This window comes from Eretmochelys imbricata, chromosome 2 (genome assembly GCF_965152235.1).
Source record: "Eretmochelys imbricata isolate rEreImb1 chromosome 2, rEreImb1.hap1, whole genome shotgun sequence".
Classification (NCBI taxonomy): domain Eukaryota; kingdom Metazoa; phylum Chordata; order Testudines; family Cheloniidae; genus Eretmochelys; species Eretmochelys imbricata.
The window spans coordinates 181,720,122-181,745,662 of NC_135573.1; the positions used below are offsets into that span (position 1 = coordinate 181,720,122).

At 39.4% G+C, this 25,541-nt stretch overlaps 1 protein-coding gene across 13 annotated transcripts in view; it reads right to left on the minus strand.

Annotated features, from left to right (window-relative positions):
• Window positions 1–25,541, minus strand: part of BBS9 (Bardet-Biedl syndrome 9) — a 432,422-nt gene that overhangs the window by 186,585 nt on the left and 220,296 nt on the right. For all 13 annotated transcript variants that reach the window (XM_077811045.1, XM_077811042.1, XM_077811050.1 and 10 more), the window contains one exon: window positions 2,894–3,116. In XM_077811045.1, the coding sequence (XP_077667171.1) occupies window positions 2,894–3,116 (223 nt within the window). The remainder of the gene's footprint in view (window positions 1–2,893; window positions 3,117–25,541) is intronic.

The window sequence follows — 25,541 nt, forward strand, 5'->3', positions numbered from 1 at the left end:
GACATGGCTTACAGGGTTGGCCTCAGGGAGCTAAAATCAACAAAGGGGGTGGCTTTACATCAAGGAGTATTTCAGGCAGGACTTCACGGAGGGTTCCAATAAGAAATGGTACACCTAAGTTATTATTCTTATTGGAACAAGGAGGTTAGCCTGGCCTCTGATTGATACATGGCTAGATTTACCTCGCTGCACCTTCTCTGTGAGTGACTACAGTGTGACCTAGAGGAATGAGTCCCCTAGACAGGGGAGGGGGGGAAGCAAACGAGTACAAAACAAATCTGGTCTATTTCTTGTTTTGATCCACTCCATCTATCTTTTACATCTTTGGCTAGCAGCAGACGGTGCAGAAGGACTGCATGCCATCCATATCTCATAGCTGCTCGGCAGAAGATGGTACAGTACGACTGCTAGCCATCCTCATCTCTTGCCTGCCCGGCAGAAGATGGTACAGTACGACTGCTAGCAATCCGTATCGCCTGCCTGCTCACCATAAGACGGTTCAATAGGACTGACTGCAGGACTAAAGAGAATGACCTGGTCAAGTCACTCCAAATTTAGTCCCTGCGCCCATGTCTGCCCAGGCGCTCCCAGCCAACGTGGCCAGGAGCACCTCGGACACGACGATGACGGCTACCAGTCGTATTGCACCGTCTGCTGCCACAAGGCAAGGGGTTGCTGCTTCTGTGTAGCAATGCCATACCACATCTGCCAGCACCCAGGAGACATACGGTGATGGTTACCTGAGCGGGCTCCATGCTTGCCGTGGTATGGCGTCTGCACAGGTAACTCAGGAAAAAAAGTGCGAAATGATTGTCTGCCCTTGGTTTCACGGAGGGAGGGAGGGAGGGAACGGGGGCCTGACGATATGTACCCAGAACCACCCGCGACAATGTTTTAGCCCCATCAGGCATTGGGATCTCAACCCAGAATTCCAATGGGCAGCGGAGACTGCGGGAACTGTGGGATAGCTACCCACAGTGCAATGCTCCGCAAGTCGACTCTAGCCTCGGTACTGTGGAAGCACTCCGCCGAGTTAATGCACTTAATGCACTTAGAGCATTTTCTGTGGGGACACACACACTCGAATATATAAAACCGATTTCTAAAAAACCGACTTCTATAAATTCGACCTTATTCCGTAGTGTAGACATACCCTAAGACTTTCCTAGCACTTGCATCAACAGAGCTGTCTTTAACTTTTCACTGTTACTCTGACAGGTATAACTGTTAAGGGTCAAATGAAAACTCATTCAGCAAGAGCTGCATCAGTGATAGTAACAGGCTTTCATTCATTCTGTTACTAAGATTCCAATAATATAACAGGATCAGTTATGGAAGACACAGACTCATGGGAGCTTCAGCACTGAATACTGTCTCAATGATGCTTGTTATGAAAATGGTGTTAATAGCCCGACACTGGGAGTCTCAGAAGCTAAGGGATCACTGACCCTATGGAAGAAAATGGGTGTGCTAAATGCTCAACTGAAGCACTTAGTGTAGTAAAAATTGCTGCAGTCAAAAGAAGGGGCTTGATGGCTGGAGCCACCTGACAAGATCCTACGGCCCCCAGGGGACAGTGGAGCTAATGGTTTTTTTTAACATTTTAAACCCAGGACCTGGAAAAATATTCTGTGGGAGCTCACAGGAGAGTCTGACTTTTCCTGTAAGTCTGTTTGGGTCTCTGGAGAAGGAAAAAAGCAGAAAACTAACTCTGACAGGGCAAAGATCCTATCCCAAAGGCTTCTGCAAACAAGAGTTGTCTGGATACAGTTTTGTTCCTATCACTGTCCAGGGAAACAGGACACACACAGATTATATATATACATACACACACACACGTGCATGTACAAACACACTGTACATAAATGAATTACACTAAGAAAATACCCTGACTCCTTGTCACTGATTTCTCATCCAAACAGAAACCACCCTGCAACACACTGAATTTCATCTTCCACTTGCCCAAAGGAAGTAACACACCTTTAAAACAGTTCAAATTTGTGTTATCTTGATTGCATTCATATAGGGCTGTTGGCCTATTTTTCCAGCCCAGGAAGGATGAATGGCAGGCCTAAAAGTTTGATCACGCCCTTCTTTCAAGGTACAGTTTATTCTTCAAACACAATAAAACAGTTCAATATAAGTTCCATAAGTACACCTGGCCTTTTCCCCTGACCCAGGTCTCAGTTCCTGAGGTAACTGAACCTCTGACCCAGTTACAGTCTCTTGAGGGCACCCCAATTAGGTATTAGACCTCTAGCCATCACCTTTCTCTGTCCCCCAACTCTCTTCCCCAAGATTTAGGCTATTCTGCAATTCACTGTGATAATGTCAGCAGGCTGGTCTTTAGTTCAGCACTTGCCATCCTGTCCTCCCACAGGAAATGACAGGGTTAACTAGTAAACAGCCAGTATTCATAAAGCAAACTATTACCTATTCAGAAAGAAAGCATTACAGTGAAAACAGATCATAATGCAACAAATAAGCTTACATGCATCCTTACCAGGTATCATCATCTCCAACATGAGAACCTGGTAGCTTTCAAAGTACTTTAAATATGGTAGCTAGTGATCAAATTTAGACCAACTTTAGCTAGAAATAGTTTTATTCTCTAATCACTTTTTATTAGTTAGAAGAAAAACATAATGGATCATATTTTATTTAATACCACAGAAAAAGAAAACATATTGTTCTAAGAACACATGGCATCAAAATTTCAGAAGAATATTTATTCAGTGGTTATCCTGGAATTTCTTAGAGGGAAAGGAAAGGCATTTCTCCTGGCCTCTCTCATTTCAGTGTAAAATAAACTCCAAATCTAACCAAAGGTACATTTTTTTTACTTTGAATATATGCACACATTTTGAATGAAGAACATGTAGTAATATCTTACCTGGCATGACCATCGTTTGTTGAATATTTGTGTCTGTACTTAAACATAAGCGACCACCTTTGGCCAATCTATCACAGAGCAAGGTGATGTGTTTCTTCAGCCTGCTAGTATCTTTGGGTATACTCAACTGACTGGTGAGAGTCAGGGCCTGTTCTTTAGAGCTCTTGGACAGACATGTTCTCAGCAAGTGAGAGATGGCAGCATCCACGCTTTCTTCCCAACCCTGGATGAAGGTAAACGAAACTAGATAAAATGAAATGTAAAATCCTCCTCCTGATTTTAAACATACTGACAAATAAATAAAACTCAAAATGATAAAGAAAAAAGTTTTAGACAATACTAATACATAAAATAGAGTTTTTGGTTTAATGAACTGCCATGAAAACAGAATTTTCAAAGTTTGTGGAAATAAAAAAATAACTAGTAAAACTGATAAAAATGAAATTTATCTCAAACACTAAAACTAAATGGGGTCAGAAAGAGAAATAGTTCAAATCAGAGGCAAATATCATCTGCACAGGAAAATTATGAGAAGGATGGTCAAACTGAATATTCATTAAATTACAAAAATCAGAATTTACTGTAAGCAAAACTTAGAAACAGATCTAGAAGAAATTATATGTAAACACAAATGTTACAATATTTACCAAAAAATTGGAGAGGGCAGAGCTGAGTTCACCCTATTATTTTGCTTTTGGAATTACCAGCTAATATTCCACAAATTTAGGAGGAAACGGTTATGTACTTTATATTTGTAAATAGCAGGAACAACATGGTGAGCGGGAAAGCATATTCATAGCTATCCCATGGTCCTCCCCTCCAAGGAAAATTCATTTAATTCTTTAGTGTTGAAGTTTATAAAGCACATTGCCTAAATTACTTTGGAGCAAATTCTGCCCTGACTTGTACCCAAATAATCCTATGTACAGTGGATTGCATGAGTAAACCTAAGGGCTGAATTTGTTTCGAAACCACACCAGGGTTTTCTGAACCTGATTTCTTTTGCATGAACAGCGAAAAAAATAATGATTTCTTTGACTAAAAATATTACGAGGGGAGAACGTGCAACCACTGATATAGCTTCTTAGAAATTAAATAAAATATTAGAGCTTTCATCTCATCGTGAAAATCTATTCTATAAAACTCTTCCATCTCTGACCCACATATTGGGCACTGAAATCTAATCACTGTTGGGATAGAAAAAGCACTAAAGCCAGCCCCTCCAGAGATGCTACAAAACATGACAAATTATAGAACAAAATGTTATACGTTTTGAGGATTCACTAGAAGACACAGATGTCCATAGTTATATTCTTGTCAAGTGTGCATCTTTCTCTACATCACCAAAGTTTCTAAATTTTAGACTGGTTCAATGAAAATCTTGGAAAGGTCCTAAACATATCACCCGCCTCTTCTGAGCCCAAGCATTAACAACTGGGGTAAGGGCCAGAACCTGAACTGGTGTCAATTTATAGTAACTGAGGATCGGGTCCAGTATTTCCATCCAAATAAGTTATAGAAATACAATAAAAAAGAATCATTTAAATAAGAAAACCAAAACACAAACCAGCTAAACTCAGGAAATTAAAAGTGGCTAGCATTCTGTCCTTAGCTCACACAGGTATGTTTTATTTTGTCTCACAGCCTTAATAATTTGTAAATCTAGTTTTTGTATTTAATTTCCATGTAAACCTGGTGTTTCAATAGACCATAAAACCACTCTTTCCAATTCAAGGATTGTTGACCTAATAAGTCAAGTCAACCGCAAAAGAGCCTTTATGATTGGCAAAGGAATATGAAAACTACCTCTAAATGAAATGTCTCTATGGAATTGTTTTTCAGGTGACTTTGTTCAATTAAGAGCTAATTGTCTTGAATAATACAGTATTTGTTAGCAACTTTTATAACTGAAAGAGCATGGAGGACTAAGGAAGTGGGAATACACCACCATGTATGGGCTGAAAAACAATTGAGGTCTGAAAGGGAAAAGTGTGCAATACTACTATTTATAATTACCCCCACAGAAAGGTCTGATTCAACACTCAGGCTCATAACACAGAACTCTGATTTTTTTAATAACCTATATGTTTGAGAGCTCACAGCAAACACTTATGTTAGGCAGGTTAGATGTGGGCAGTCTATTATCCTCCAGAAAACATTGCCAGATCTGCAACTTTTCCACAGTTGTTACAGCAGAATCACAAAGGCAGCATTGTTGAGAGGCCTAGGCACAGCACACAACTTCTTCCTATCATCATCTGAAACAGCCATATCAGGAAGACCCAATTTATTGAATATAATTTGTTCCGGACTTGCTGGAACAAACAATGCTACCAAGCGTCCTCTGATTTGTAGCCAACAGGGAAAGGTTTGTCTCCATCCTTTTGCTTCTGTGCCCAGATATAATGATAAGCTCACTTGGAAAATAGGGTAAAATAGCGTTTTAATACTTTTTAGCCAAATCAGAGATACAAATCTAGAATTTGGAGATTTAATCTGGATCTGTGATAATATGCAAGACTGTGAGCCCATAAATCAACTTGATTATCATACTCATTGTAAGGAGAGTGATCACTTCAGATAAGCTAATTACCAGCAGGAGAGTGGGGTGGGAGGAGGTATTGTTTCATGGTCTCTGTGTATATAATGTCTTCTGCAGTTTCCACAGTATGCATCCGATGAAGTGAGCTGTAGCTCACGAAAGCTTATGTTCAAATAAATTGGTTAGTCTCTAAAGTGCCACAAGTACTCCTTTTCTTTTTGCGAATACAGACTAACACGGCTGTTACTCTGAAACCTGTCATCAGTATATGTTATTATACATCTCACAGCCCCCATATAAACCATCAGGTGATTTCTATGTGTGAAAGTTAATGAACTGTGGATCTGGTTTTTGGCATGGGGGTGGATCTTAGATGCATAACCTTTGGATGACATCAAGGCCTTCCCACTCTCTTAACGTGGTGGAAGATCTAAAATGATGTTCTCTCTTAGGTAGATGATTATCCTCCTGTATTCCAAAAGGATAGGAAATAAAACAGAATCCCCTATGAACAGGAGCCTGGACTAGCTGGTGAGACATTTCAAACCTCTGTTGTCCGTGATCATCAACGTTCAAACACTCCTAGATGCCTCCTGCCTCTATATACATTACTCACAGATCACTCTAATGTATGAAGTGCTAAGGGAGGAAGTTAGGTAGCTGTTGTGCTGGAGTTGCAGTGTAGAAACTGTTCACCTACATCATACAGAGTTTCTATATGGACCAAGACTGACATTTATGAAAGCACCTTACTTTCAAAGCTGGTAAATTGGCCTAACTTTCAAAAGCACTTAGCACCCAACAGCTCCTGTTGAGTTTAATGAGGGAGAATTTCTGGCACATGGAAGTGAGAAGCATGGTTGTGCCCCAGAGTTTCCCTAGCAATAGGGCTGAACTGCCTCCTGCATCCACACAGAAAAGATCCAGCTGATAAGTGACAGACTGAAGGAGATATGATGATCCAGCTGTCTCATATGACTTTTATAAAAAAACCTCCTAATAAAGATACTTTATTTACTATCCATCCTACATACATTTAACATGAAAATTAAAAGAACCTATATGTGTTGCTTTTTAATTGCTAATCTTAAAGGTGGTTATCAAAAAAGTGGCTAACTGGATCTAAGGGTTTCAGCTGAGTTTATGCAGACAACCAGAAGTAAACAGTAACAAACCACCCATCCCATACTATTTAATGCTGTATTTAACTATTTGATTTTATCAGTGCTCCACACGGGAGCTAAAGGTTTCAGCTTTATTAACACCATTCAGACTATCCTAATCAGCATCAACACAGCCAAGCTGAGCCCACAGTTACTAATGATCTCCTTTAGAGGCAGAGTCTGTTTTCACTGATCATTTAAAATAGCAGTTGCTCAAACCAAAGACTTTCAGGCACAGGATGCAAGACAATCTTAAAGAAAAATTTTAATGGTGGACAATCAGATTGATACAGCAGATTACAAGAGATAGCTAAAAACCTCCCAGAAATACAATACTTCCTTTTATTTCGTTACCTGGTACCTGGACCACAAGCAATACAGCTTTGTACACATACATATACTATTAAGCACTTTGCACTACATCCCCACTGAAAGGACACAAATCATGACACTGAATACACACCAGTAAAATACTACAGGTTTTGGCTAGATTTTTGCTCCTGGAAGGCAAAAATTGTAATGATGCAAAATATGTAGAAATTTACTTTCCAGACAACAATTTTCAAGTTTTTAAAGGAAACAATATATCCAAGTCTAAAATGAATACAACCATAAGACATTAAGGCGCTTTAAACTCTGTTGATATCAATAGAACAAAAGTAATAAAGCTTAGCCCTACAAACATCCCAAAGGCTCTGTTTTGACTAAAAGCTACCCACATTTGTATACAGAAGGTCACCAAAATGGTTAGACACTCAGGATAAAGTTTTCGAGAGTGTCTAAGTGATCTAAGAACCTAAGTCCTGTTTTCAAAAGTCTTTTCAGTGTTGCAATCCCGAGTGCCACAAAGACTATACAGCTTTAAATATCTGGGATTAAATTATTTTTGAAAATGAGATGTAGGCACTTTTGAAAATTTTTACCCAGCTAATTTAGTGGCTGAAAGAAAGGAAAAAAGAGGTATTTGCCCTATTTGTGGATGAAGTATATTTTAGAATGCCTGGCACAATGCATTGTATTATTCAGTTCAAAGTACACAATTCATCTTCTTTGACCACAGAAATTATTTGAAATTTTGAAAGTTAATTGCATCCAAAGTTTTCTTGGTCTGGAACATACAACCTACCCATAAAAATATATCATTAAAACCTTCGGACATACATTGGTATGTGAGAATCTTACTATTGCACACTCTTTCAGTTCATAGTTTGAGCCACCCTCATTTCTCTATCAGGATTACACTTGCCACTCTCAGATTTGTCAGAACCTTTGATAAGGGCATAAGCATCTGGTGACATGGGCCTGAAGAGGCAATATTCATACCATTCCTCTCCAATGTGAAGGAGACGGATGCCAGGTGACATTTTGGTAAGCCTCAAGCCTCAGACATATGTGCACCACTCAAAGTAAAGGATACATTTAAAAAAAAAAAAACCCTATATTTATTTAGTTATTTCAAGAAAGATACGCAATAATAAAATGACATTCCCATCCTCAGGTATGCCCCAGTCTTGCAGTTGCCTTTTTCCTTTGAACCAGAAACTCCTAAGGCCCATTTACAGAGCCACATCCTACATTTCTAATGTTTAAACCCAGTATTATTTTCTTTATAGGAAGGAGCTACCATCAACAGCACTGATACTAGAGGCCTCAGTTCAGCAAAACACTTGAGCACTGCACCTGCATAACTTCATTCACTTTGAGCTTCAGAGTTAAGTGGGACTTAAGTATGTGCTTAAGTGCTTTGCTGAACAGCGATGGACATATTAATGGTAGACCTGGTCATTAGACCTCTCTCAGATGAAGAAAGTGTTCCATAAGTACAATAAAGTGGTGTGCATGAAGAGTGTTAGCTCTCCATTTGGAGACTGTGACCTATGGAAAGAGTGCAGAAAATCTTTTGGTCCCCAGTTCAGTGAAGCACAGGAGATTCATTGCATTTTTATTTTTTGTGCTGTGAAGCTAGAAACTTTGGCTAGTTTAATTATTTTTTTAAATAAAAATGCAACACATAACCACTGACCAGTCTTAAAAGACAATCATTTGTATTCATAATTATAGCCAGATCAGACTTTATTACAGTAAATATCAGTTTAAACTATTAACTGTGGTTATTTTTGCTATCTTTTAACATAGATAATAATCAAGGTGACTCAATTTTGGCCAACTGTTACAATTTTCCCCTCACAGAAAATAATAGCAAGGATTTCCTGTTTGAATGAAAGCTGTTTGCTCTCCACTGCATTTTGTAGTGTTTTTAATATAGCATGAAAACTATTTGACAGGTCAATGGAATTAAGCATTGTACAATTCAATACTAAATTGATTAAAAGGCTTCCTTGAATCTCCCTTCTAACTAGATAAAAGTGGAACATAAAGCAACAAAAAGTAAACATGTAAATGCCAAGTGAAGAAAATTCATTATTTAGCTTGCAGATTATAGCAGTGATGTTTTAAGAGCCAAAAATTAGAAATGAAGACAAATGAGCTAATGATTTGCTCTGGAAGAAAACACCACATTATTCTGCATTCCCCTACTCTTGTGATAGCGTAACACTGAAAGAAGAATACAAACAGAAGATTGTTTTGTTTGTTGCTGTCTCCTGAAAGTCTGCTGAGACAAAATGCACAGACCAGATATCATGTCTTTGGGAATGATCTAAACTCTTCAAGCACAAATGTTTGCCCACCAGATTATCAATATCAAAGGCTTATTCACAATCAAGTCTATAATATGGACAAATTATTCAGTTCACTGTATAACAATGTATTTTTAATAGATATCCCTATCACTCAAGAACTACATCAGCACTTCGTTTAAAAGTTTGGCTGTTATATATGTATATGCTGGAATCTATTCCCCCTCCCCCAAGCTGAATTCTTTTTAGAGAATGCAAATAAAGAGCAAAATCTCAATATAAACCATATGCTTGTTAATAATGTAAACCGCAAAAATAATGCGGGAAACGGGAATAAAATACAGTAAGCGCTGAAATTAGAAAACAAGGTTAGAAATAACATACCTGGATTTGAAAAAGTTGCTGGAGAAATTTATGAGCAACAAAGTTTGTAGTCATGTTAAGATAAGTATAATCAAACTTTATTTTTCATGACAAAAAGCTTTTATCTTAAGAGTCAAGTGGCCTGATGGTTATGCTGTTTTTGGATTTTCCTCTTTGCAGTGGTAGAATGTGGGTTTTCCTCAAAACAAGTCCATACATATACAATAGGCACACTTAAAAAGTTCTACAAGTTTGAAAGATTTTACTAGGTCTAATGGAATTCCCCATTTTAAAGATAAGGGATATCTCTGGAACTGCTAGAATATTTCATACTAACAGAATTCTTTAAGTCTTTCCACTGTACATGTATCAGACTCCACGTCTTGATGTGGATACAGCTGAAAGGCCCAAGTGTTGGTGCTTTCCAGTTCCACCAGGATAATCTCTGATAGTTTAAAGGGGGAAGGAACAAAGTATGTTCATGGACACAATTACAGATAGCACTCAACAGCAAAAAAGGGCAGCACTAGCAGAAAGCTACACTAGTTCCACTCTGTGACCAGATCTAGAGGTCAAACCAGATGGCCATTATCCATAATATCATTTAGCTATTAGAATTTCTACTTGAATTTGAATAATAGACTATTACTTAGTTTAAATTCTGACTCTGTTTCAACAGGTGTGGAAGTGGCATTATCAATTATATTAAAGTGAGGATAAACCTAGTCATGTAAGACAAACTAAAATCAAGAGAAAAAGAAGGAAAAACCCTGGCATAATAGTCCAAAACAGAGCAAGCAGGTTGCAGATAAATTTCTTTAATCAAACATAGCAGCAATAATATTTCATTTTCATTTATACCTCAGAGAAAAACCACACCTGAAGATTGGAACATTTTCTTTTCAGACAATCAGATCTGAAGTCTTAACATATTATCATCAATTATATGTATTGTGGTAACACCTAGCCCAGTCATGGATTAGTGCCTCACTCTGAAAACATATAACAAAGAGATGATCCCTTCCCCAAAGAGCTTGCACTTTAAGTATAAGACGAGAGGCAACAAATGAATATTACAAGACCACAGGGAAGTATACAGTAATAAGAAGACAATACAGGTTATCATGAAAAATCAGCAGCAACAACTTACTAACTACCTAACCACTGTCAAGTTTTTTGTAAGCATCATGGCAGAGGAGATTTAAGGAAGGACAGATTAAGAACCGGTGAACAAATGATCATTACAAAATAGGCCTAGTCTGAACCGTAGGCAGTCAGAATTCCCTTAATGCCTTCCTTCCAGAATATACTCTGAATTGGTATAAGACATTGCTTAAATCGCATGAGTACTCTGCATAGCTATTAAGTAAACTAATCTTCAAGAGTAACTATTTTCATACTATTTCAAGGAATCTGATTCCAACAGTAAAACCTAGAATTCTGGGTGGAGTGGGATTAAGGTCACACTTTTTTTTCCTCCATCAGAAATATGCCTGTCAATGCTATACAACTGGGATGTAATCAGCAGTTAGTCCTAGATTAGAAAGGGAATGGAATCATGATCTGTCCAATGGGAAAACACTCCTTTTCTACCACAGTGTGAAGAACAATCTCCGGAAGCTGACAAATATGAATTCATACTGCTTAGTAAAATGTGTACGAATGCCTATGGCAGCACCACATCTTTTGTCTAGGGGAGCATACATAGCATATAAATGCATATGACTCATTTTTTCCTGGGGAGTGTTCTTTACTTTTTATCAGTATCTTTGGTCTGGTATTTTTCTCCTCTAAGAAGCAACTTGTGGTCCACTATATTCTTTGATCTCAGTTGTAAGGACACGAGAAGTGAGACAGATATTTTTTGAAGGGCTCTAGTCCACTGACATGTATTTTGGGTGCTCTTTTTACACCCAGTTTGTCCCAGAGCCTCTCTTGAGAATGAGCAGAAAGATGAGCATCAATTTGGCTAGGAAGCAGAATGGCATTCTTAAATCTACCTTATTCTCATACAAGATCAGTACTAGCCTTCTATTGACTGTGCCCCTAACTCCCAAACAATTGTTGCTGTTTTGCCAATTGAAAAAGTGGTCTTGTTGGGAAAACTATACCTTATGGGAATACCTTAGTGATCTTGATGGAAAAATCTTGTAAGCTCAAAAAGGGGTATTGTACAACTATATTTACGTTCAAGAGCAAATCAGTTCACTAAGGTCATCAGATAATTTCCGAAGTGTGCAAACTGCAGGTATTTTTTAGAACTCTAGTAATACGAGGATGGCTAGATAGCACGTAGTACCGTAAAGCCTTTATCATGAAGTATCTGGTACACAATCCTGCAGAAAGTCCCACTTCTAGAAACAAATGGATATTCGAGATTGTAGGTTTTCTCTGTGCACCAATGCAATGAATGGTAACCAAATCAGAGAATATGCCATCTATGACGTAGCAACTCTTTTTCTAAATGAAGACTGTGTTAGTCGCATTTCTAGAGTAGGTTTATACTTCCATTCTCCTCTCCCTTTCAGTGATCTGTTCAAGGATGAATGGATTGAATGACCAGTCGGAACCTGATGTATCAAGGTCCAGTCTAGATAGTAATTTTATGGGTCCTTGCAAAGCTATCTGAATGTTGCTGTTACTCTGAAACCTGTCATTATGCAAGGCACTGCATTTAGCCGTATGGAGTGGAAATCTATCAACTGCATGAAAAAACTTGTACAGATACAGACAGACATCATCTTCCTTTCCAAATGCAAACAGATGGACATCGTACCAAAAGGACTGAAGGTAAAAAATCCATTACAATCTACATACCACACAGACTATGCTGACAGCTTGTGCCACACGCTCTCAAAGAAACTGCGGAATCACCTGATCAACATCCTCTACAGCAAACAGGGAAAGATTAAGAATGAGCTCTCAAAAATGGATACTCTCATAAAAAACCAACCGTCCACACAAACTTCCTCGTGGCTGGATTTTACTAAAACTAGACAAGCCATTTACAACGCACACTTTGCTTCTCTACAAAAGAAAAAGGACACTAAACTTTCTAAACTACTACATGCTACAAGGGGCCACAGCAATGGTTCCCTCAACCCACCTAGCAATATTGTTAACCTATCCAACTATACTCTCAGCCCAGCAGAAGCAGCTGTTCTATCTCGGGGCCTCTCCTTCTGCCCCTCCACCCCCACGAACATGATACAGTTCTGTGGTGACCTAGAATCCTATTTTCGACGTCTCCGACTCAAGAAATATTTCCAAAATACCTCTGAACAACATACTAATCCACAGAGGTCTCCCTACCAACACTACAGAAAGAGGGATTCTAGGTGGACTCCTCCTGAAGGTCGAAACAGCAGACTGGACTTCTACATAGAGTGCTTCCGCCGACGTGCACGGGCTGAAATTGTGGAAAAGCAGCATCACTTGCCCCATAACCTCAGCCATGCGGAACGCAATGCCATCCACAGCCTCAGAAACCACTCTGACATCATAATCAAAAAGGTTGACAAAGGAGGTGCTGTTGTCATCATGAATAGGTCGGAATATGAACAAGAGGCTGCTCGGCAGCTCTCCAACACAAGTTTCTACAAGCCATTACCCTATGATCCCACTGAGAGTTACCAAAAGCAACTACAGCATTTGCTCAAGAAACTTCCTGAAAAAGCACAAGATCAAATCCGCACAGACACATCCCTGGAACCCCGACCTGGGATATTCTATCTACTACCCAAGATCCATAAACCTGGAAATCCTGGGCGCCCCATCATCTCAGGCATTGGCACCCTGACAGCAGGATTGTCTGGCTATGTAGACTCCCTCCTCAGGCCCTATGCTACCAGCACTCCCAGCTACCTTCGAGACACCACTGACTTCCTGAGGAAACTTCAATCCATCGGTGATCTTCCTGATAACACCATCCTGGCCACTATGGATGTAGAAGCCCTCTACACCAACATTCCACACAAAGATGGACTACAAGCCGTCAAGAACACTATCCCCGATAATGTCACGGCTAACCTGGTGGCTGAACTTTGTGACTTTGTCCTTACCCATAACTATTTTACATTTGGGGACAATGTATACCTTCAAATCAGCGGCACTGCTATGGGTACCCGCATGGCCCCACAGTATGCCAACATTTTTATGGCTGATTTAGAACAACGCTTCCTCAGCTCTCGTCCCCTAAAGCCCCTACTCTACTTGCGCTCTACTGATGACATCTTCATCATCTGGACCCATGGAAAAGAAGCCCTTGAGGAATTCCACCATGATTTCAACAATTTCCATCCCACCATCAACCTCAGCCTGGTCCAGTCCACACAAGAGATCCACTTCCTGGACACTACAGTGCTAATAAACAATGGTCACATAAACACCACCCTATACCGGAAACCTACTGACCGCTATTCCTACCTGCATGCCTCCAGCTTTCACCCTGACCACACCACACGATCCATTGTCTACAGCCAAGCTCTGCGATACAACCGCATTTGCTCCAACCCCTCAGACAGAGACAAACACCTACAAGATCTCTGTCAAGCTTTCTTACAACTACAATACCCACCTGCGGAAGTAAAGAAACAGATTGATAGAGCCAGAAGAGTTCCCAGAAGTTACCTACTACAGGACAGGCCTAACAAAGAAAATAACAGAACGCCACTAGCCGTCACCTTCAGCCCCCAACTAAAACCCCTCCAACGCATTATTAAGGATCTACAACCTATCCTAAAGGATGACCCAACACTCTCACAAATCTTGGGAGATAGGCCAGTCCTTGCCTACAGACAGCCCCGCAACCTGAAGCAAATACTCACCAACAACCACATACCACACAACAGAACCACTAACCCAGGAACTTATCCTTGCAACAAAGCCCGTTGCCAACTGTGCCCACATATCTATTCAGGGGACACCATCACAGGGCCTAATAACATGAGCCACACTATCAGAGGCTCGTTCACCTGCACATCCACCAATGTGATATATGCCATCATGTGCCAGCAATGCCCCTCTGCCATTTACATTGGTCAAACTGGACAGTCTCTACGTAAAAGAATAAATGGACACAAATCAGATGTCAAGAATTATAACATTCATAAACCAGTCGGAGAACACTTCAATCTCTCTGGTCATGCAATCACAGACATGAAGGTCGCTATCTTAAAACAAAAAAACTTCAAATCCAGACTCCAGCGAGAAACTGCTGAATTGGAATTCATTTGCAAATTGGATACTATTAATTTAGGCTTAAATAGAGACTGGGAGTGGCTAAGTCATTATGCAAGGTAGCCTATTTCCCCTTGTTTTTTCCTACCCCCCCCCCAGATGTTCTGGTTTAACTTGGATTTAAACTTGGAGAGTGGTCAGTTTGGATGAGCTATTACCAGCAGGAGAGTGAGTTTGTGTGTGTATGGGGGTGGGGGGGTGAGAAAACCTGGATTTGTGCTGGAAATGGCCCACCTTGATTATCATGCACATTGTAGGGAGAGTGGTCACTTTGGATGGGCTATCACCAGCAGGAGAGTGAATTTGTGTGGCGGGGTGGAGGGTGAGAAAACCTGGATTTGTGCTGGAAATGGCCCAACTTGATGATCACTTTAGATAAGCTATTACCAGCAGGACAGTGGGGTGGGAGGAGGTATTGTTTCATATTCTCTGTGTGTATATAAAGTCTGCTGCAGTTTCCACGGTATGCATCCGATGAAGTGAGCTGTAGCTCACGAAAGCTCATGCTCAAATAAATTGGTTAGTCTCTAAGGTGCCACAAGTACTCCTTTTCTTTTTGCGAATACAGACTAACACGGCTGTTACTCTGAAACCTGTGGCTAAATTATTACATGGCCTGCCTTTCTGATAGGATATTCTTTTCTATCCATGCGAACAGTCTAGAATGAGAACAATTAGTTCCAGTTGTAATCAATCTTTATAAAACATCCATGTCTCCACCTGAATGGTACATGGAGGTAGGCCTTTTTTTTTTTTTTTTTTTTAAGGTTGATCCAGGCTATTAAGTTAGTTATGAATGTCAAAACTAATTACAGGTATCTGAGATAGTGCATGTATTTGCTCTGTTCTTATAGGTCCAGGACTGTTTTCATATTTTCTAATTTCTGCTGGAGCATGAAGAATATTTACTTAGTACTTCCTAAAGACCAGCTGGAGGAAATGCTTTTGTGGGCCATTTCTAGCAGATACGGAATAGTGATTAAGATATTTGAGTGGCTGATGTGCATGTGAGTGTATGAGAGGGTCTTTCAATACTGATAATTATCGGTATCTCCTTGCAACGTTTTAGGTAAGTTCCTTTCATGCCTTTGGTAATAACTGCAATAGTACGAGTCCATCATGACAGACTACCCCATATTAGGAGTATCTGTCTCCTGAGATTCATTGGCCAGTCACTGCATGGATCTAGGGTTAGAGGAAGCTTTATGGCTATATTTTGATTGACTTTTCACTCTCTTAATGCCCTGATCTAGTACTGCCTCTCTAGTACCCTTGGTCCTTTTTTTGGATAATGGAGCCAAGATGGACAAAAGCAGCTGTTGTATTCATTGCATAATCTGTGTGCGTTGAACTTCTTTGTAGGTGGCTTACAAACTATCTTGTTTTGCTTCCTTACACTGGAATCAGCTAACACCTCATTTATCTTTTTTTTTCTTCCAAAAAGCCTTATGCTGGTAAATTTGGCTGAAGTGAGGTGCTACTTGGCTTCTGTAGCCACCATCAAAGAGGTCTGCATGCATACACGCTGGTAGCTCTGGATCTTGCTGCAGAACTCAATACATCCAGCAGCGTGCCTGCCACAAATGAGGCCACAAGTTCAGTGATGCTCGATGAGATTTTCCTGACTTGGAGAACACATGTTGGACCATGATATATTTACCCTGGTGAAACAACCGAAGGAAATGGATACTTGAAAAGATACTCCTAAGGCCTCACAATGCATCTCAGGACAGCTTTTATTTTCATGGCAGTGGTGTCCTTAGGGAATCGCTTCCCTTCTATTATGATAATATTCTTTATTGGACCATCACTACAGCATCTACTTAAGGAAGCATGATGTATAAGTTTCTCTGTTTCTGGGACCTGTGAAACTTGGAACACTGCCGACTCAGACATCTGGATTTAATGGGTTGCTCCCATTTCCATTTCATGGCTTTTTCCACTGTCACAGGGAATCCCTATTTCTCCCTTTGAGTTCAGAGAAGCATTTACCTGTTGGCAGTTTAATCCTCTGAAAGTATATGTTTGGATTCCCAGACCCCCTATAGCCCTTTTTGCCATAGTTTTTAACTGTCTCAGGGTCTGACTCTCCTGGTTCTGATTCTGATAGTCTCGCCTTCCTTAGTTGAGAAGGTGAAGGAGAATGCCAAACTGGTCTCATGTCTTTACTAGGACTTCTTAGATTTGTGGGTTTTGCTATATTTAGATTCCTTTTTCTTTGTTTCTTGCTACCCTGGAGCTTAGCGGGTAGCCATGGGCTATCCTGTGCCCCTTTCTAAATTTAATCTGCTACTTCACCTGCTGGGTAGAAAGCCTAGACTCTGAGTATATCGAAATCTCATTTTGTTGAAAGATCCAGTCCAGAATTATTGAAATAGGTTGTACCATGGTCCTGGCAGCGTCTCAGTTCTTTGGCTTGGGCCAGAGTGAGAGTGCAAAGAGAACAGTACACCCAAATACGTTCCCAGGTCACATGAAGAACACTGAAGGGATTATTTTACAAAGTCAAGAAATCCTTACAGGCAATCAAGGACTGCTTCAGTTTTCTTAGTTTTATTTGCTGAGTCAAGTCCATTGAATTTTTGTCTTGCTGGGGCTGTTGATGTTGTTTGACGTACAGCAATCTCCCTGCCAACTGTACATACACTTGAGGGAGAACTAACATCATTATTAATTTATGAAATTAAGAAAGATGTTTTCCATGGACCAGGAAAGGACAAGGAATCTCCCATCGTATCATCTGTAAAAATGGCAGCGCTTTGCTGAAAATACGTGATAGTAATTTTGTCTATGATCTCAGGGATCATTTAACAAACTAAAATGTTTGCCTGATCTTCTAAAGCAAGGCTAAGATGGGGGGAGCACCTGGCTTCTTCCTTGGCCTCATTGGCAGACAACACTGTCTTTGTGAACTGGGATGCATGATACACGTTGCCAGATAAACATTTGTTGGGAAAAAATCTGCCCCCCAAAAAGAGGTGAAAATAACCAAAGGAGGGTTTAAAGCAAAAGGATGGCTAAGAATCCCTGCCATTTACCCTACAAAAGAAACAGTAGCCTATTGCTGCCTTAATCATTCCTGCCTTTAACGGAAGACCATTTGAAGACAGGTGCCTTGGTGACTGAGTTCTAACATGGCCTTCTGGAAACAGATCTGACTGCCTTTGGTTCTCAAAAGAGAGGACCTACTTAGCCATGGTGTATTAACAGTCATGAAACAAAATTTCACAAGATTGTTGAGAATGTTTCCATCTTATTTTCTCAAACAAAGCCAAAGATATCCAATTTTATTTAGATGTTAACATTCCATGGCAATATTTACAATTAAAGTACTGCAGCACTTTGCTAGCGTGAGACAGCCAGAAAGAAAAACTGACCAGTCTACTTTCATTGTCGGCAATTAATGTAATGCAAAAAAGTAAACTAACTGCATGCAAAAGATCAAGGGTAAAGTTATGTTTTAAAGTACCTTCAGTTTTAATTATTTTAAAAATATTATATAGGTAAGGACATTTTTGGGGTGTTTTTAATACTAATTTTAACCAGCGTTCATTTAAAACAGCAGTGCAATATACTGTACAAGATCATGCTGCTGACATTACCTTGGATCTACAGATCATTCAGTCAAGAAAAAAATATCCACAGGACTCTCCATTGACATTATTCTGACTTCTTTGAAATAAATGAAATCAATAGAAATGAAAGGGATTCCATTATGGACTGCAAATGCATGAAGATCTTTTGAAGCATATACTGGGAAAGAGAATTGTTGTTCACTGTAATGCATCAGCAATGTCACTAAGAAGTCTAGATGAAAATTGTTGTGAAATGCCACGGTGCATTGCACATTCAGCAGTTACTACACTTCTGTAGTTTAGGTAAAAATCAGACACTAAAGAAGATTAATCTAATTAGCTTAACAAAGAGAAGGCTGAAGTGACTTGATCACAGTTATTAAGTAAATACACACAGAGAAGATTTCTGATAGTTGAGGGCTGTTTAACCTAGCAGACAAAGACATAAGATACAATGGCTGAACACTGAAGCTAGACAAATATCAGATTAGAACTAAGGTGCTTTTATTTTTAGTAAGGGGTAATTAACCATTGGAACTTCTTTCCAAGCAATGTGGTGCATTCTCCATCACTTGAAGTCTTTAAATCAAAACTGGATGTCGGTCTAAAAGTTATGCTCTAACTCGACCAGAAGTTATGGGCTTGATGCAGGCACCACAGTGTTACACAGGAGCACAAACTGCATGATCATAATCGTCCCTTTTGGTAATAACATTTGTAAAACTATGAACATACATACCTGTCATAGGGTGGCCCTGCCTGGAATGATCCCCCTTGACAGGCCGCAGCATGACAGATGCACTTGCCTCATTTTCCCCTTTCAGAGTCCGCCCCCATGCCCAAACAATCCAGTTTTTCTTAGTACAAATGGCTATTGTGGGGTTAATTTAATATAACAGGCCAATGCATGTAAGCCATAAAAAGAGTCCCACAACCACCGTACAGAATTTCCCCAGCATAGCCCAAATAGTCCATGAAATGTACATGCCCAGCATCTCTCACCATGCTCTAGCTTTCAGGACATGCCGCCCTGGCATTAGGCCTCTACTGTCTCTCTGCCAAGACAGCCACCCCAACCCTTCAAGAGTGGAGTGAAACCCTACTCTTCATAGCAGGAACCCCCACAGCCTCTCTGCTGGGAGGTCATCTTAACCAGGTGAGCATCCCTCACTCCCCTCTGCCCATTTACTCTTCCCCTGGGTTCAGCTCTCTAGCGTGGAGATGTCAGCAGGTAAGCCCCTCTCTACTGCTACTCCCATCTTAAGCCTTTTCTAGCCCTTGGCTCCAGCACTCCAGCTTACAGCCAGCAGCCATCGCCCTCTGCTGCTACTCCTACCTTCAACCCTGTGAAGCCCTCTGGCCCAAGCTCTAGTTTGAAGATGTCAGCCAATGAAACCCTCTTGTTGTTCCCCTTGCTTTCAGCCTTCCACTGGGAAACATCTTCTGCTTCCTACCTGGACTTTCTACACTCCCCTAGTAGCTTTCACTTGCCTGATGCTCACTCAGCCAGCTCTGATTCACCAGGTCTGTCTCACTGGGTCTCTCCCTGACCTTTTATAAGCTGGATATTGCCCCGCCCTCTTAACTGGCCAAACAGGAACATCTGCTCTGGCTGAGGGAACTGGACCTACTTTAATCAACCCAGTCACAGCCACCCTGTGACAATACCAAATTAATTTGACGCCTGCAAAAGTTTGTTTTTAATTATATTTTTTATAGCAAGCAGGCAAAACCAAGACAACTTGTGGGAAAAAATATACTTTTCCCCTCCCCGCACCAACCACAGCGAGAATAGCAGATGAATGACAAAAAGACTGGAAAATACCAGAGGAGATAGCCAAAGAGGGCAAGGATTGTTTGTAAACCCTTCAGGGCAGGAAGCAGCAGGTGAAACTGTATTGTAATACAGGTTAAGTCACCACAGGATTTCACGGGTTCTACTAATCCTTCCTTTCTTGCCCTGCAGAGAATTTGTCTTTTTCAACTGTGTCCATGAAATTCATAGTTATGAATCAGAGTGAATTCAGCTTCATTTGACTTGGTATGTTTGTCCTACCTCACTCAAACCTCTATTGTGTACCATTTTCTCATGAAGCAAATTAACTATCGAAAGAGAATGATTTACAGATATTTATTGGCATTTACTGATTGTGCTCAAAATAAGTGGTGAAGTTCTCCCTCTACGGAGCTTCTGCCAAATATATACATCAAATACACAGTGTGTAGTGGTTAGAGTGCCTGGTCCACCATAGTTAGCAAAGAAAATCATGATGTCTTGGAGGGGAAGCTTAATATATGTAGGAACTTCTCAGTCAGGAAGTTCACTAGCTAGTGCTTAAGGCATGGCTTTTTGTGTTATATCCTTACTCTAATATGGTGTCAGAAGTAAGTGAATCCCTCTTTTAAAAGAAGGAATTTGGGAAAGCAAAGAGACTACCAGAGTGGTGAGTAAGTGGGGAAAATGGAAAATCAGGGAGGAGACCTGTGAAAGCTGCTCCATGAAGCAGACAGAGCCCTGTATCAGTGCAGCAATGGAGCCCATGGCTACGTAATCGAAATTTAATTTTGGCAACTCCTGCAACTGACCTTACTGGATCCAAAGAGCTGAGCAATTCCAGGTGGCTTTGGGTTTAACTGGCAAAGCACAAGCATACCAGGTAAATTCCCTGATATTTGCCAACGGTGAGATTGCTGCTGATATCCTATGTGCCATACCGACGAGGAAAAGAAAGAATAAACCAAAGTGAAAGAGGCTTTAGATGCCCATTTCATACATAGACAGAATATGATATATGTAAGGACCAAATTTAGTAGGAGGAGCCAGGATGTTTTTATTACTGCAGTTCATAGTCTTGCTGAACACTGCAAATATGAAAGATTAAAAGGAATAAAAAGAGACAAGTTAGAGTGTCTTTTATGCCAACAATTATGTAAAGCCCTGAATAAGCTTCCATCAATGGAAGAAGAAAAGACTTCTAAGAAAGATGTTAAAGTCTACAATGACTTTGCTTTGATAGCAATTCCAGCATCTGGGGTATATAATTGTTAACCCCACATTACCAACTGCCACTGCCTAGTGATATATCTTTGGAGTGCTGGAAAAATATTTGCAAAAACCACAAGTAATCTCTATAGGCCTATGGACAAAAGAAATACAATTTAAAATAACTAGGACTAAAGAGGAGTTGACAGAAACTGAATGGTGCAAAAAAATTGGGAAAAGACCGTCTCACTATACTATGGCACTATACTATACAATGACAGCTTTGGTTCTTCCATTCTAAAAAGTTGTTATAGAAGACATGAATTGGGTGAAGAGATCCCTGGGACTTGGTCCGGATTTACTGTAGTTCAACTGAACTCAAGAGTCTGGACTATACATATATGCTAATTAGTGAAAACAGCAAAGCTGCGATTCCTGATAGGTTAAAAAAAGGGTTATGCAAAGAACATTGCTGTCCAAAAAGTTTAAATCATTCTCCACAAGTTTTTAACAGCAGCAAACATTGGGGGAAGGAATCAAGAAATGTTGAACATTAGCAGCCCTGAGAAAATTGTACATATCAAAATTAATCCACTTACAACTTAAATTTAATCTTGAGAACTTTCAGTCACGAAGGGATCCCCTTTCACAAAGTGGAGCTCTTTGTGTTAAAGAAACAAAAATACGCAACAAACAAAAAGCCTATATCATATACAAATGCTAGGAGATTGCTTTTTTGTCAAATTAGTGATCCTATTCTCTTTCTTTCTCACTTACACCCAAAGCCTGTTCTAACTTCATTTGACATTAATTTCAATAGGACTATTATTTGGCATTTAATAATTGCTTTTGCCACAATGTTTTCCTCATGTTATTCTGCTTTAACATATACGGTGTCCATATTTTCTCTGTAACTCAGTAAGATCATTAACTCAAGTTCACAGCATTACATAACATAGTCAACTATTTTAAAAATAACTATTTCTACCTTCAAACATTTCTCTTTCCCCAAATTAAAACTGTAATATGAGATTAATTAAAGGTTGAGTGTGGAAACAACTTAGCTGGTAGCTATATCAAATGTAAAAGAAAAAAAAAGATAGCAAAAATCAAAAAGGCATCGCCTAGCAAACGTTAACTATAACATCACAAATTTGACTATAATAGAGAATGGGTGATTTTGTGCAGTGAAATTCCTATGACGACATTATTTGGTAAGATCATGGGAACCATAAAAATATTTATTCTTTGATTAGGTTCAAATAAACCACTACATTTATGAGGGTCCTCTATCAGTCATAAAATTATGCAGTTAATAGTGACAGAATTTTTTCCTTTGTAATTTTATAAACAAAGAGGTTTTTAATAACTGTAGTGATAAGACATCTGAGTCATCACTCAATCCAGACGCCATACAACCATAATATCACAACTATCCTGCACTGTATGAACCCTTTGAACCTTTTAAATTAGCCTGGATAAATATCCTGCCCTCCCAGAAGGATTTCCTATTGTAAACATATTCTCTATCACAAACTCAATGTGTTTAGAATCTCTCTCTCTCCAGATCAATTTAATCAAGACAATAAAAAAAAAAATCAATCAGTGGAAGAATAACTCCATGCTTTCTTTTTTTATTCCCCCCCCCAAATCCATATTCTTGTTCTCCTCTTTAGTAAGCTAATAATAAAAGAGATAGCTCTGCAAAATATTCATCAGTTCTATTAAAAAAACCCACAAATGTTTATTACCTCAAGACATCAATAAACATACTATGGTCATAGATTTTTTTCCTTCAAAACCACCCCAAAACACAGTTTTTAAAAAATACATTTTAACTTGTAAAATAGTGAGTAAAATAGCATAGATTATATATATTAAAGTATAATAGGGTGTACCATAGAGCTCCACTTTAACTGAAGCACTCTTAATTGCATATACGTTCTTCCACAATATCTTAAATATGGGCTCAATCCTACTCCAATTGAAGCCAGCGGCAAAATTGCTATTGATTTCAATGGATTTCAACCATGATTTCCCTCTATTGAGTTTTGCCTTCAGCTTCAATGGGAGAAAGATCAACACTGTTTGTTTTGTCAGACAAAACGAGCAAATTTATCACGTCAAATAACACTGAATTTTTAACATGCATCTTGCAAGGACAGCCTTATAGCCTCATTCTAGTGCCAACTCATTGAATTTGGTTCAGATCCTGATGTTATGTTCCTTGGACTAAGCAGATGTCGGGAGTTGTATGGAATAAAAGAAGGAATCACAAAGAAAAGTTTTGCTTTACTAGTACCAAACTAGATACTACTTCCACTCAAGAAGATGTCCAAGAGAATCTCACTTAGCACTCCTTGGCTGGATGGATGGAGTTTTAGTATTAGTATATAAAGTTAGCTAAAAGTATAATGATAGCCATGATACAGGGAAAGTCTACACTACAGTGCTACATCGGCGCAGTGCATCTGGTGAAGATGCACTATGCTGACGGGACAGTTCTCCTATCTACATAATTACTCCACTTTGGAGAGGAGCGTATGCTATGTCGGCAGGTAAATGTCTTCTGCTGACACAGTGCCGTGTGGACAGCATGAAACCTGCGTTGCTCAGGGGGGGCTTTTTCACACCCCGGAGTGACGTAAGTTAGATTGACTTATGTGGTAATATAGACCTGCCCAAAGCTCCTTAGTGATTGAGAAGGGGAAAAGATAGGTATTTTCAGAGACCTAAAGACCCTTTGGTTACCAAAGCACAAAAAAAAAGCACAACCTTAGTTTTCAGGAACTTTATTTTCAAAGAATGCACTATTCTTTTTATTTTGACATATCTTTGTAGGTGGCAAAACCAGACTTTACTTCAATTAAGAGTACGTGAACCATGATATAGTCTGCAACAGGAACTGTTTACTAGTCTGAGAAGCTATTTATTGTCAATGGGAACTCGAAACATTGAAATACTCTTATGCTAAGTGTCCAAATGAAGTGCCTGGCAGGTCCAGAAAACAAGCAGCAATCTCTTCTAAATGGAATGGCATGTATGAGAATAATGTTGACGTTATGGTTAGAAGAACTTTTTTTTTTTTTTTTTTTACAGTAACGGTATGTTCTAAACATTTTCCCTTTATTAAAAAAGCACTTTCTGAGTTTCGTGTTCAAGAAGCAGAAAATATTCTAGAGAGGTATATTGTATCCAAACTATCTTCTAACACATTCCACCCAAATAAAAATACAACAAACCATTGTGTAGAATTGTTTGAAGAGTAAATAAAAATTCTTCAGAGTACTTTCTTTCACCACAGTCCACTCAACTGCTTGTGGGGAAACCTGAACACTAGCTGGGAGCTTCTGTCTGTAAATACCCTTGGTATGTCAGAAGCTTCCCTCCCCACATCTAAACTTCTCTTTAAATTACATTCAGATTTTTGTAGTACCATAATAACTACAATATGGGATTATTTCAATAGTTCAGTAAAGGCTTCTTTTAAATTTCCAACCCATTATTTCAGGTTTACGTTTGTCATCCCAGCCTCTCTGCAGGATTCACATCCCCACAACATTTATATGTGAGGTCTTGCATCTTAACGTGGAAAATTGTGAACTACTATATCAAAACCACATCGAGATATATATTAAAGCGGTATCTCTTATTTTAAGATACATAACAGATTTTCCCATGTTGTACCAGAAAGTGTGTCAAAGCAATACAGTAGTATAAGCCCTAATGGAACAATAAAAGTGAGGCATGCAAAACCAGATAGTTTCCACTTTCAGGGGACTCAAGAGGAACCTTCTGCTGATTCAGCTCATGTGAATTTACACCCCTGACTTTTTCACTTTGAGTTTCAGGTTTCAGTAAGTCCAAACACCAAAGCCCAAATGCCCACTGTTTATCCAGGTTTGGGGTAAAAACTATGTGAAACACCAAGTTTCACTTGTTTTCTAGTTGAAACAACGAGTATTCCTAGGTGCGTTTGGAACTTAGCCCAAGCTTGCTAAAATGGCTACTGACCAGCCCAAAATTTGGCTATATAATGAAACCTGGATTCAGTTTACATTGTAATAGATCAGCACAGCTTATTATAATGTAATTGTGAATTAAGAGTATGCAATTTAATATTCAAATGGATTTTTAGATTTTTT